Source organism: Pseudoliparis swirei, chromosome 17 (assembly GCF_029220125.1).
Source record: "Pseudoliparis swirei isolate HS2019 ecotype Mariana Trench chromosome 17, NWPU_hadal_v1, whole genome shotgun sequence".
NCBI classification, from domain to species: Eukaryota; Metazoa; Chordata; class Actinopteri; order Perciformes; family Liparidae; genus Pseudoliparis; species Pseudoliparis swirei.
Window position 1 is genome coordinate 7,113,019 of NC_079404.1, and position 11,664 is coordinate 7,124,682.

The 11,664-nt window shown below is 40.6% G+C and overlaps 1 protein-coding gene and 1 long non-coding RNA gene across 2 annotated transcripts; one reads left to right on the forward strand and one right to left on the reverse strand.

Moving 5' to 3' along the window:
• The first annotated feature begins 664 nt into the window (after positions 1 to 664).
• Positions 665 to 8,333, forward strand: LOC130207039 (interferon-induced, double-stranded RNA-activated protein kinase-like). Its single transcript, XM_056435434.1, has 15 exons — positions 665 to 759; positions 840 to 963; positions 1,870 to 1,997; positions 2,066 to 2,206; positions 2,347 to 2,479; positions 2,797 to 2,846; positions 2,932 to 3,037; positions 3,191 to 3,243; positions 3,396 to 3,515; positions 3,790 to 3,930; positions 4,321 to 4,525; positions 6,069 to 6,209; positions 6,547 to 6,645; positions 6,794 to 6,856; positions 7,030 to 8,333. The coding sequence occupies exons 1-15, from the start codon at positions 671 to 673 to the stop codon at positions 7,162 to 7,164; spliced, it is 1,728 nt and encodes a 575-aa protein (XP_056291409.1). The 5' UTR covers positions 665 to 670; the 3' UTR covers positions 7,165 to 8,333.
• Positions 8,334 to 10,349: 2,016 nt separating this feature from the next.
• LOC130207047 (uncharacterized) lies at positions 10,350 to 11,441 on the reverse strand. Its single transcript, XR_008834224.1, has 3 exons — positions 11,366 to 11,441; positions 10,872 to 10,999; positions 10,350 to 10,734 (listed from the first exon to the last, which is right to left on the reverse strand). It is a non-coding gene; the product is annotated as an uncharacterized LOC130207047 (long non-coding RNA).
• Positions 11,442 to 11,664: the final 223 nt, after the last annotated feature.

Here is an 11,664-nt window from a genome sequence, read left to right on the forward strand (position 1 = left end):
AGACAAATGACTTTTTTAAAGTAACAAGATATCCACAGTTTTCTTCCCAGTTTTCCACAGTTTTATATGCTGTTCATGGTGTTGAACCTCAATATTTAGTGAACTCAGCATTGGGTTAGATATCATACAATAATTGTTCTGAGACCAGTCGTGAAATATTAGAAAACACAACCTGTTATAGTGCTTAATTTAAAGGTATATAGTTATCATGTAATAAAATTAATAACTTTTTCTAGCTTATTGACATTAGTTTCCATGACAAGGTGTGGTTAGTGAAGTTTCAACCTCACCTGTAGATTCTTGTCTTTGTGATGCAACCTCCTACAATATTCTTGTAAATTGTATCATTTATTCTCAGATTTACAGTGAGAGCCGTCCTGGGTGGTAAGCCTTATCCTGAAGGTGTGGGAAGAACAAGAAGGAAGCCAAACTGAAAGCAGCTGAAAATGCCCTCAGTGTCCTGACTGAGGAAATAACTAACCATGTAAGATGATTGTACCTCTTTATTGACTCACTGTTTGTGTGAAATGTAGTATTCCAAAGTTTGGAAAACCAAATAACAGCTCTCATCTCCTTGATGTACATTTGTTTTATCCTGACAGGCAGAACCGACAACAGGAGCTTCTGCTGCACGGCTGATCAGACAAGTATAACTCAGCAACCCAAGTACATGTCTTGGCTGAATGAATACAGCCAACAGAAAAGATGTGAAATCAGGCCTGTGGAGTCAATGAAACTGGAACAAACCGGTGCTACTCAGTAAGCCTCTTCAGTCTTGAATGCATTGTAGTTTGTAGCTGATTTAAAATGTCATTAAATAAAAACGTTTATTTTATTAGATGCTGTATGTTCGTGGTTGGTGGTAAGGAGTATCCAGTGGCCACTGGGAGAACAAAGAAGGACGCTAAGGAGGAAGCAGCCAAGCTTGTACATCACGAGATATGTGGCAGTAATACTACAGAGGTACGTAATCATGCACACTAGTTTCTGCAGACGGAAGACTGTAGCGTTATCACAAAAGCTCTAGTAGATTTTTCTGTTTTTAGGGTGCCACATACTCAGCAGGCCACAATCCACTGTGTGAACCATCACAAACATTTTCCTTTTTTTATTTTAAGACTGCTATCCGATCTGTTATGTAGGACAAGGTGTTAATATCCTTTCTGCATACTCAAGACTCTGTGGGCTGGTCGAATGATTGATGGCATCCTATGGGTTATCAAGTGGGCCCTCCTTCTCAAGGGCTCACTTCCTAGATGTCATCACTCATCCAACAGCCCAGGCGGAGTCCTTCCTCTTTATCCACAGCCATGCACTGACTTCCCTAGAAAGGTCATTGACTGCCTGCCTGTGGGCCTTCCCCCGCACTCCCATCTCTCGAAGAAGCCTGGATGTTGAGGTGGCTACAATTCCTCTGCAGCCTACTTCAACTGGGCAGACCTTAGCTTTCGAGATTTGTTGTTACTATTTCTGATGGAAAGTGGAGCTTCTGGCCTAGGTCTGCCAGCATCTTCCAGTCCCGTGCCCCACTTAGCTGTCCAGTTTCTGGTCTTGAGGTGGTGAGAGTGACTTGGCCCCCGCCCTCCTGGACAAATGTTGTTGCTGGCCTACGAGATGATGGAGGAAGGGCATTGATGCTCATCCGTCGACTCTCCAGCACTGCCGCAAGGCATTGTAGCACCAGGTGTACCGGCCTTGAGTGAGGCCGGTCTTGCAGCCCACCAGGATGCGCTTTAGTGCAGCTGGAGTCGGGCAGACGGAGCATGTGGGGTCTTCTCCCTACCACTGGCTAAGATTCTTGGGGGATGGCAGTACATCATAAGCGGCCCTGATGGTGAAGCTATCCTTAAATGCCTCCATCTCCCACAGCTCCTGCCAGGAGATCTTCCTCTTCTCCACTCCCCCCCAAGTCATCCACTGCCCTTGCCTATCGAGAGTTTCAACTCCACATCACCTCAACGTGAGGAGGAATTGAATCAAAATGTTTCGGATATCTGGTGAGTAAATCACAATGTGCAGTTTAATTTTCATGACTTCAGTGTAAAATGTTACTTTTCTATTACAGTGAGGCGACAAGACGCCTGAACTTTCAGGACAACTCTGCAGAGACAAATTTTATTGGACTTGTCAACAACTACTGTCAGAAAACAAACCGCTCCCATACATATGTTTTCGATCGGAGAAGTGGCACACCTGATAAGCATCTGTAAGTTTAAACCTGAACCTCTGAATAGACACTGCAGATACAATCTGTTCTAACTCTTGACTTATTTTCATCTTTGAACAATATTCGAAATGTTTACATAATGATCCAAATAACCTCCACTTTTTCAAAAAACAACACAGATTTTTCTACAAATTAAGGATAGACCAAAAGGACTACCCTGTGGGTGAGGGTAAGACTATCAAGAAAGCCAAACAAAATGCAGCTCGGCAGGCTTGGTCTGCTCTCCAAGAACAGACCGACTGGGACAGCAAGGTATTCCATGTTTTGTACTTCTTTAAATCATTCAAATATACAGTACATGCGATAATACAACAGTTCCATGTAGCACCATCATTGTCATATTCGGGTTAGTTTCATCGCAGTCGAAATCTAAATGTACCATTTTGGGCCATATTTACCACCACCTACATGCTTTTATTTTGGAAAACCCTTCCCATAAAACAATCAAGGAAGACATTTTCTTTTTAAATTTGAGTGATTGTACTTCTGTATTTTAGTTCCAGGAAATGGTCTTTTATTCTGTGATGATGTCTTAACATGATGACAAACACCTTTTCTGTGCATTGCAGGTGTCTGTCAGATCAACCGAGGAAGGCGGACCACCCATTGTTCCCGCCATGTAAGGCACTTATTGTCATTAAGAGTAAGTCATAGAGGTATATAACGAGAAAGCTATACTCATGTCTCATATTATAATCCTCAAGGGAGTCCAATGAACCAGCATCATCATCATCATCATCATCATCAGCAGCAGTTGAAACAGGAGGCTCAATCATATTCACAGATTCATCCAACTCTTCCCATGATCAGGTCTGCAATTTATATCACAATAAAAGACGATATGCAACTTAGTTGTTTTGAAGTTGCAGACGATACATTGTATGTCCTAGTTCTTAAGAATATACAATTTAATAATCCGAGCGAGAAAAACTTTTTAATCCGTTTATTCCTGTATTCTCTAAGGTCAAAGACCAGAGTACTGGAAATAGTCAGAATGAAACATCCATCCAGTCAAGGTATGAAAGAAACAACATTCATTTGCACTGCAGCATGTGTTTTATATGCTGTTATGGTCTTAAACTTCTCTCACAATAAATGTTGTACAATCAAGAAGAAGCTAAATGTTTTTATTAAACCTTTTGCCTATATATAGCGTTAATCTCTGCAGGTTTACTTCAGACTTTGATACCATCAAGCGTCTTGGCAGAGGAGCCTATGGTCATGTTTACAAAGCAAGACATAAATTGGAGGAGAAGGATTTTGCTGTAAAGGTTGTCCGCTATGAAGAGTAAGTATAAAGTTGTATGGCTCCAGTGTGCATTGTACCGTATTTATTCAATTCAATTCAGTTTATTTGTATAGCCCATTTTCACAAATTACAAAATTGCCTCAGAGTGCTTTACAATCTGTATACATAGACATCCCTGTCCCAAAACCTCACATCGGATCAGGAAAAACTACCAAACAACCCTTCATATTTAGTATTTAGCATAATCTAGGTATTTCATTCCTGCTAATTACTTTGTTAATGACTCTTTATTTTGTATTCACTTATGGATCAGGACATCTCTTCGAGAGGTGGGGACATTATCAGACCTCCTCCACCATAATATCGTCAGATACTACAATTCTTGGAAGGAGGATTCAGAGTACCAGGGGGATTCTGAATCAACTGGCAGTTCAGCTGGTTACAGCTCTTTGCCGTGAGTCTCATGCACTTACCTTCAGTCTTCACTTTTTATTTCAAGTTAAAAAAATTTCAAGTTCGACATAGACAACTTTTCCCTTAAGCATTTTCCAGTGAGTCAATGCTCGTCCAAGGTTCACTCTTGTTTTTAACCCTCTCCCTCCTCGCCTCTTTTGCATCCTCTGTCATAGGGGTTATTTTTTATTTGACGGGTTAAGTTTCCCTGGAGATCGTACCCAATGGCAGACAGACTTGCGAAGTGAAAGTGAAGCGAACCGATCTAAATGCATTACATTACATTGCGCAATCAACGTTTACTTCATAATGATCGGCTAAAGGAAGAAAAAAACCGTTGCCACTTTAAAGGAGAGTGATTACATTTTTTTCTTTGTCCTTTCTTTTGTAGGCCTCCAAGTAATTCATCGGCTAATTATCTCTATATTCAGCTGGAGTTATGTGACACAAAGACACTTAAAGAGTGGATTGAAGAGAAGAACAAAGAGTCTCTGCAAGTCTCCAAGAGAAGAGAAGAAGGCCGAAGCATTGCTCAGCAGATACTCAGTGGAGTCGAATATATTCACTCCCAGAAGCACATCCACAGGGACCTTAAGGTGAGACCAGACTGCAGTTTATCCAGTGTGCAACATACCCACGTATGTATGTGTTGGAGCTATTTAATTTGACATTTGTATTTAGGTTTTATTGTAAAGTAATATTGATTATTTATTGCTTATGTAGGTTATATTTTGATATGTTAGTTGTTTCTTATGATAATTGTAGTTTAGTTTCATATATTTAGTTTTAGGTTCACTGATTGGGTAACACTGGGCACCTGTGGTTATATGTAGAGGTGGGTAGGCACAGGACCAGCATGCACCAGGGTGGCCAATGGTTTTTTACCACAGCACAGAGAGGAAGTGTCAACATTTTGTTTGTTCTTTTTTGTTAGTTTAAGAAATAAATTATCAGAATACTAACAGGCAGAAATGGACATTACTTTCTTTTGCATGCGTCAATACCGAAACCCCCGGTGCATCAGTGGCGGTTTGATTGATAGTTTTGTTTGATTTCGTACGGCAAATGGCCACTACAGTATGTTTGAAGTGAAGCCTATATGGACGTTACCTGTGTATAACTTTAGGTGTTTAAGTATCTGATACGTCGTCCTGTTTACCCTGACGAGGCCCAGCCAGCGGTTAAAATCCATTCATAAGTAGAGAGAGAAGGGGAGAGAGGTGCTCAGTGTATCCTAAAACGTCCCCCAGCAGCCTATAAGCCTATAGCAGCAGATCTAGGGGCTGGACCAGGTGAACCTGATTAAAAAAGGAAGGGGTAGTGAAGCTGGTCAGATGGCAGATAACAGAACCAGTATATTGTTCTGGTATTCACTCGTACAATGTAGCAGCACCCCATACTACACCTTTGCCCCTCATCACTACTTACCATATTCTATGTATTAGGCTAGATCCTAACCCAACAAACCCCAAGTTGGTAGAATTATGCTGCTGCTCGCCAGTTAAGTAACTAAGAGACTTTTCTGCTTATTTTACTTATTGTACTTTTGTACAACATTCTCTAATATGTATTCCTCTGCACTGATGTGGAGACAGCAGGCAAGAGTCACATAGGTGGTGGCTTTCATTGACGAGGTCATTCAGGCAGGACGTTTAATATGTTTTTGTCTCATAAATGTGTGTATGCTTTTGATTCGTTATGTATTTAATCTTTATAATAACAGTTTTGCCATCTGTTATGGTCAGTATTCAATAATTCCCCTACCAGAATATTATTCCTGGTAGGATGGAAGCTCTCAGCAGTATTTAACAAACCTCAGGTTTTGAAACCTCGGAACATACAATCAAACGAATAATTATCAAATGAATAAATAATAATTGACAATAATAAGGAATAAGTTCTACAGGGAAGAATCAAACATAACATAGAATATACATTTATTTTTTATTTGAAAGGATAATATATATTTATATATATAGTCTGTACCGACAAGCGATCAACTGGATGAGCATTAACAGCGCTGCCAATGAAAGCCACAGGCTGAATGTTTGGATTTTATGCTGGTTTCAAACACAGGTGCGTTTTTGGTTTGTTGCCTTTCATTTGTTTAATTGTGTGTGTTTGTGTTTCATTGGAAAGCCTGAGAACATCCTGTTCGGTCTGGGTGGAGAAGTGAAGATTGGAGACTTTGGTCTGGTCACCAAAGATGATGACGATGGTGGTGATTTGATTGAAAGAACAAAGGATAGTGGAACCCTATCTTACATGGCCCCTGAACAAGTGAGATGGTCTTTCACTTTGAATTCTATTGCATTTTTGTTTTAAAGTCCCACGGAAACCAAATCCTTCACATTTGATTGGATCGAAAGTTGGCAGGCTTAGAATGCAGCATGAGATTGCTCTACAGAGGACTGTGGCCTCTCGAGCAGCTAAAAGTTGCAGACTTACATCAAATACATACATTAATACATTTATTTGAAGATTCAAGTTCAAATTCAAGCAGTTACTACTGAGCTGAAAGCTGAAACTTCATTTGCCTATAGAGCATAAATAGATAATCTGTCATGATGAATAATGAAATGATATCTATACTGTGTTTTACATCCTATCACAAAAGGTTAAGAAGAACTACGACCGGAAAGTGGATATATTTGCTCTGGGGTTGATCTTCTTGGAACTCTTTTTTAAAGTCTCTAGTGGCCACGAAAGAGCATTGGTGAGTCCTTCATAAACAGAGCGTAACATTATTACACTGTTTTTATTGTATTTGTGTGTAACATTCAACAGACTATCATTGTAATTATTACTATGTCCCAGGCTAACTAACACTTTCTTTTATTCAATTATCACTTCATGAATACCAGATTTTGAGCAATGCCAGATGTCAGAATCTCCCCAAAGACTTTCCGCAGGATTTTCCCCAAGAGGTAAATTCCAACGTTCTAATTATCCAAACTGATTTACTTGCCACAGGACTGCTGCTCTCTAAAATATATAGCAGAACATATTACATTGTTTTCTACAGCAATATTGCAGTATGACAGCATTTATTATTGTTAATACAAAGATCTCAATGAAATTTTGTAAAAAATGTTTGCAGAACCATATCATGAAGTTAATGCTGCATGTGAAGCCAGAAGAACGACCCGAGGCGAGTGAAGTGAAGGCGAAACTGGAGGAGTGTGCAAAGCCGTTCAACGCACAAAATGAGCACCAAAAAAATGCAACCTTATGATTATCACAAGGAATTATTATGTTGAGCTCTGTGTGCTGGTGTCTGTGGTTTTAGCAAATGATTTAAATCTACTCTCATATGAATATGATGTTATGAATTGTTGTGGCTAATTGGGTATCGTGAGATTCCAACGAAGCACTTCGCAAGGTCCAGGAGAAAGCGTAAATGCTACTTGTTGTCGTTAGTTAATTAACGTCAACCACGGTCTTTTAACCCTTGTGTTGCCTTCGGGTCAATTTGACCCGATTCAATGTTTCACCCTCCTGTCGCCTTCGGGTCAATATGACCCGATTCAATGTTTAACCCTCCTGTTACCTTTATATTTACTAACATATTTTACCCTTGAGGTCAATATGACCCCAGCTATTAAAATCTCCAGAAAATTATTAGAATTAATATTGTTTTCCAAGTTTAAGTGTGAGGTACTTTATGTTTGTTTGTTGACTCCCGAAAGAACACCGACATTAAACATTGAATCGGGTCAAATTGACCCGAAGGCGACAGGAGGGTTAAATATTGAATCGGGTCAAAATGACCCGAAGGCAACACAAGGGTTAAATATCCTAAATAGCTTTCTTGTATCAACGTGTTACGAGTTGAAACTCATACATCGTCTAATCCGACTAGCGATGTATGAAGAGCGGCGCGGTTTAAAGACGAGGGCAACAGGTGTTGGTATTGTTGGAGTTGGCAGTCATGAGGTCAAATCATGAGCTATGCAATTAATTAATGAGCAACCTAATAAGGGTACCTATTATTATGAGATTCAGAATCGGGATGGAACACGATTTAATCATTTTTATTCTGAAAAGGTAACTTTTACAGTAAATCACATCTGTCTTTTGTGTGTATTTTAATCACGTGCCTTCCGTGTCCAGATTTAACATTTTATTCAATATGGGAAATTGTCAAATGTCTTTAAAATGGTGTTACATTGCAACCTTTCCGTCGTATTCAGAAACATTATGGTTCCCCACGGCAAAAAAACAACATGCTTAGCAAGATGTAAAAGGTTTTCTTTTCTTTTTTTTGCCTCAGATTGTAAAAGCCCCTGAGGCAAATGTGTGATGTGTGATATGAGGCTATACAAATACAATTGGGTCCAGAAGTTAATTACTATTTCCTGTTGTTACGTACGAGTCAATAAAACCAGATTATTTTAAAACCCTCCTGAGACTCTTGCCTCACTAACTCGATCCCTCGCAGATAACCGAAAGAAAGACAAATCATGGGTTTCATATCATGTCCCATACATGTTGATATCGTTTTATTCACACCATCCCAAACTGAGCCTCAGTGCAAATATATGTTCGATGGTAATTTCTTCAAAATGTCTAGCTTCACTTTTCCCAAAACGAACACTATATGTTTGGCCTGAGTTATTACACTATAGTTGCCCTAGTTATATTCATCAAAACACGGAACATCATCAATGTCAGTGAAAGAAATGAGAGGGCAACACTGCCCTCGTGTGTTGTATTAAAATCTAAATGGATATCTTGATCAAGGGGAAACTGAGTAATGATACATTTCACATTATGAACATACTGACAAATATGTATACATTACAAATATTAAATTATTTCTGCAATCTACTTGTGCTCACTGTTCAAAGCTTGCAAACAAAGGTTTCTGTGAAAGTATATTTCCTCTTCTTTTTCATCATTCTAGAAAATTCGTATCCTCACATCTAAAAGATTGACTGTGGGCAGATCTTTTGGGGTTGGTAACAAGTCAAACTAGAATGGGCACTCGGTAGAGCGCATACCTTCGCATATCACAACATTGGGCATTGAATTATGAACATTGTGGCATTAGTTGCATGCCAATTGGATACAAATTGACCGTGCTATGGTAAAAAGAAGATGTTGACCTTTTCATGACCTTGACCTTTAACCCGATCGATCCCAAAATCTAATCAAATGGTTCCCGGATAACAACCAATCATCCCACCAAATATCATGCGATTCGGTTTAATACTTTTGGACTTATGCGAATAACACGCATACAAATAAATACACGGCGATCAAAACATAACCTTCCGCATTTTCAATGCGAAGGTAATGACAGGAAGGTCAGCTCAACTCGAAGTAATTGACAGAAGAATACAAATTGAAGTTGAGATTTAACCCTCAACCTCATTTAAATCACACATTAATACGTTTCCAGTAATAACGTTTTCAAATACAAACACAAAGAGGTATGCGTCTTTTCTTCATTGTATAATGTTGTTGGGATATTAGAACAACACACAGTTTGCACACTGACCTGCTTGTTGTTGTCTTTTGGGGTGTGACCTGTAGGGGGAGTTGTGGCTCTGTGTTCCTGCTACAGACTGCAGGCTACCTCCGCCTTCGTGTGTGCGTGTGTGTGTGTGTGGGGGGGGGGGGGGGGCACAGAGTGAGAGGGCCAAAAACCGAGGGAGCTGTGTGACATTTAATTATGCCTCCAGCGCATGCTTGATGATTAGCATCTCTGTGGAAACAACAGTAACAAGTGCCGAATGCAGGATCCCACACAATCACCTGGCCGTGGTGCCCACAGTCCCAGAGGCCCATATCATCAGCACCAATCAGCTCCTGTGGCTCAGGATGTTCAGTCACCGCACTACAAAGCTACAATGTGCTTTGTGCCTGTGGATTGAGGCCATAGGCAGATGATCTGCCTTCATGTAGATTGAACAACCTGTATAGTGTCTGTGTTATCAGTCCTGCTCTAGCTCACCGACTCCCTATAAAGCATCTGGTGGTGACAGCAGCTTTCAGGATAGCTGCAGACAGCATCATCTTATCCTCTTTGGTTCCAGGCCTTTAAAGATCACACAGTATTTTTGGAACCCTGATATTCCTTTTGGATCATTGGAGGTTTTATTCAGGATCTCCAGTAATTAAAAAAACGCATTAACTAATCTTTTGGCCCTCTGAGGGAAGCTAAATGCTTCGTTATATTCAATAGCTTGTTGCTAGCAGCAAAAAGGATTAAAACTGTATCTATATTGTATATTCTCAGTTTTCGTCTGCATGTTCACCCTCATACTGGTATTTCATTTCATGTCCAAGATAAAGAAGTGCCCCGTTTGGTTGCTACATGTGATATACTATTTATTATGATTACATTTTATCTATCTTCCTCAATCACAGTTGCCAGCTGAATATTTATTTATTTTCCTTTGAAGATGTCATTTGGATATCAACTGCATGAGAACACTTTGAGTCATTCTTCCCTTGACATTTACACCACCAAAACAATCTATTCTCTCATTTGAGCTGAATCTGAGATAAGAAACCTGGTATGTTTCCAATCTTCCACAGCTGTCGCGCTTGTGCGAGCAGAGTTATTGGATGTATTGAGGTCACTTCCTCTGAGAGCAGTGTGGGCACTGAAGCAGTGCACTAGTCAGTGGCCTGGACCATGTAGCCCGGAGTAAAATGGACTCCCCAGTCTGGAGCACAGCATCAGAGTGTCTCCTCCGAAGTCCCCGGGGTCGGAGCAAACGGTTACTCTCCGTGCAGCCGGGCTTCGTTCTGCTCCGTGTGTTTTAGGAGTCAGCCTTGCTGTAAAAAGACAAAACTATCGCCCACCCAGCAGACATCAAAATCAAAATGACAGTTGAGGATACACGTGAGTTGTCAGATAGTGTGAAGTTATCTTTCCGGACTGTACACATATCTCAGAAGTTTATATTGTTAAGTTATTGCCCACTTAACCTGTGGTGAACTCCAGTTAACTGGAGCGTGTTGTGCGTTGCCCGAGGTCCCACTTGGCTTTCACTCTGGACTTTCCACCACGTCAGCACCACATCCTGCCTCTGTCCTCTCCACTTAAGAAACACTGCCTGTGTTGTTTAAAGGACCATACCAATGATTGCTCATGGAAATTTGACATCACGACTGACATTTCCGACCGTTTCAGCTCAGTGTTTTGGTTCACTGCGCATTTTCATACGCAGCAGGATGCTGTACACTACAGTGCTCAGGCCCTTAGACTTAACGGTCCATATTTAGCAATATCATGTTAATAAGTATGATTTATTGAGTGTATATTTTCCAGAAACTAAGAATCGTTGTGTGCCGTTGATAGCTGAATATGGAGCGTCTTCATGCGCCGCCATGTTTCTGCAGTAGTCCAGAATGGACAAACCAAACACTGGCGCTAGATTTTGGTCACTGTGTTTTTCTAAAGGTAACTGTAGTTCTCCTACCGGCTCAATTCACTATTGGTAGTCAGCATGGACTGCGATCCAGACCCCCATGATCCATCAGGCAGATGGAGGTAGAGAGGAGGAGTGGGCGGGGCGTCAGCAGGGCCATGGCATCAGACTCAGCCAGGTCAAATGGACCCTATGAGACGTGAAGTCAAAAGGACTCCGGGGAGGAAGCAGAGTTAATAATGTGCAATGGAGAGATGAAAATGCATCCATAAGTAGAGAGAGAAGAGGAGATAGGTGCTCAGTGTATCCTAAAATGCCTATAAGCTTATAGCAGCATATCTAGGGGCTGG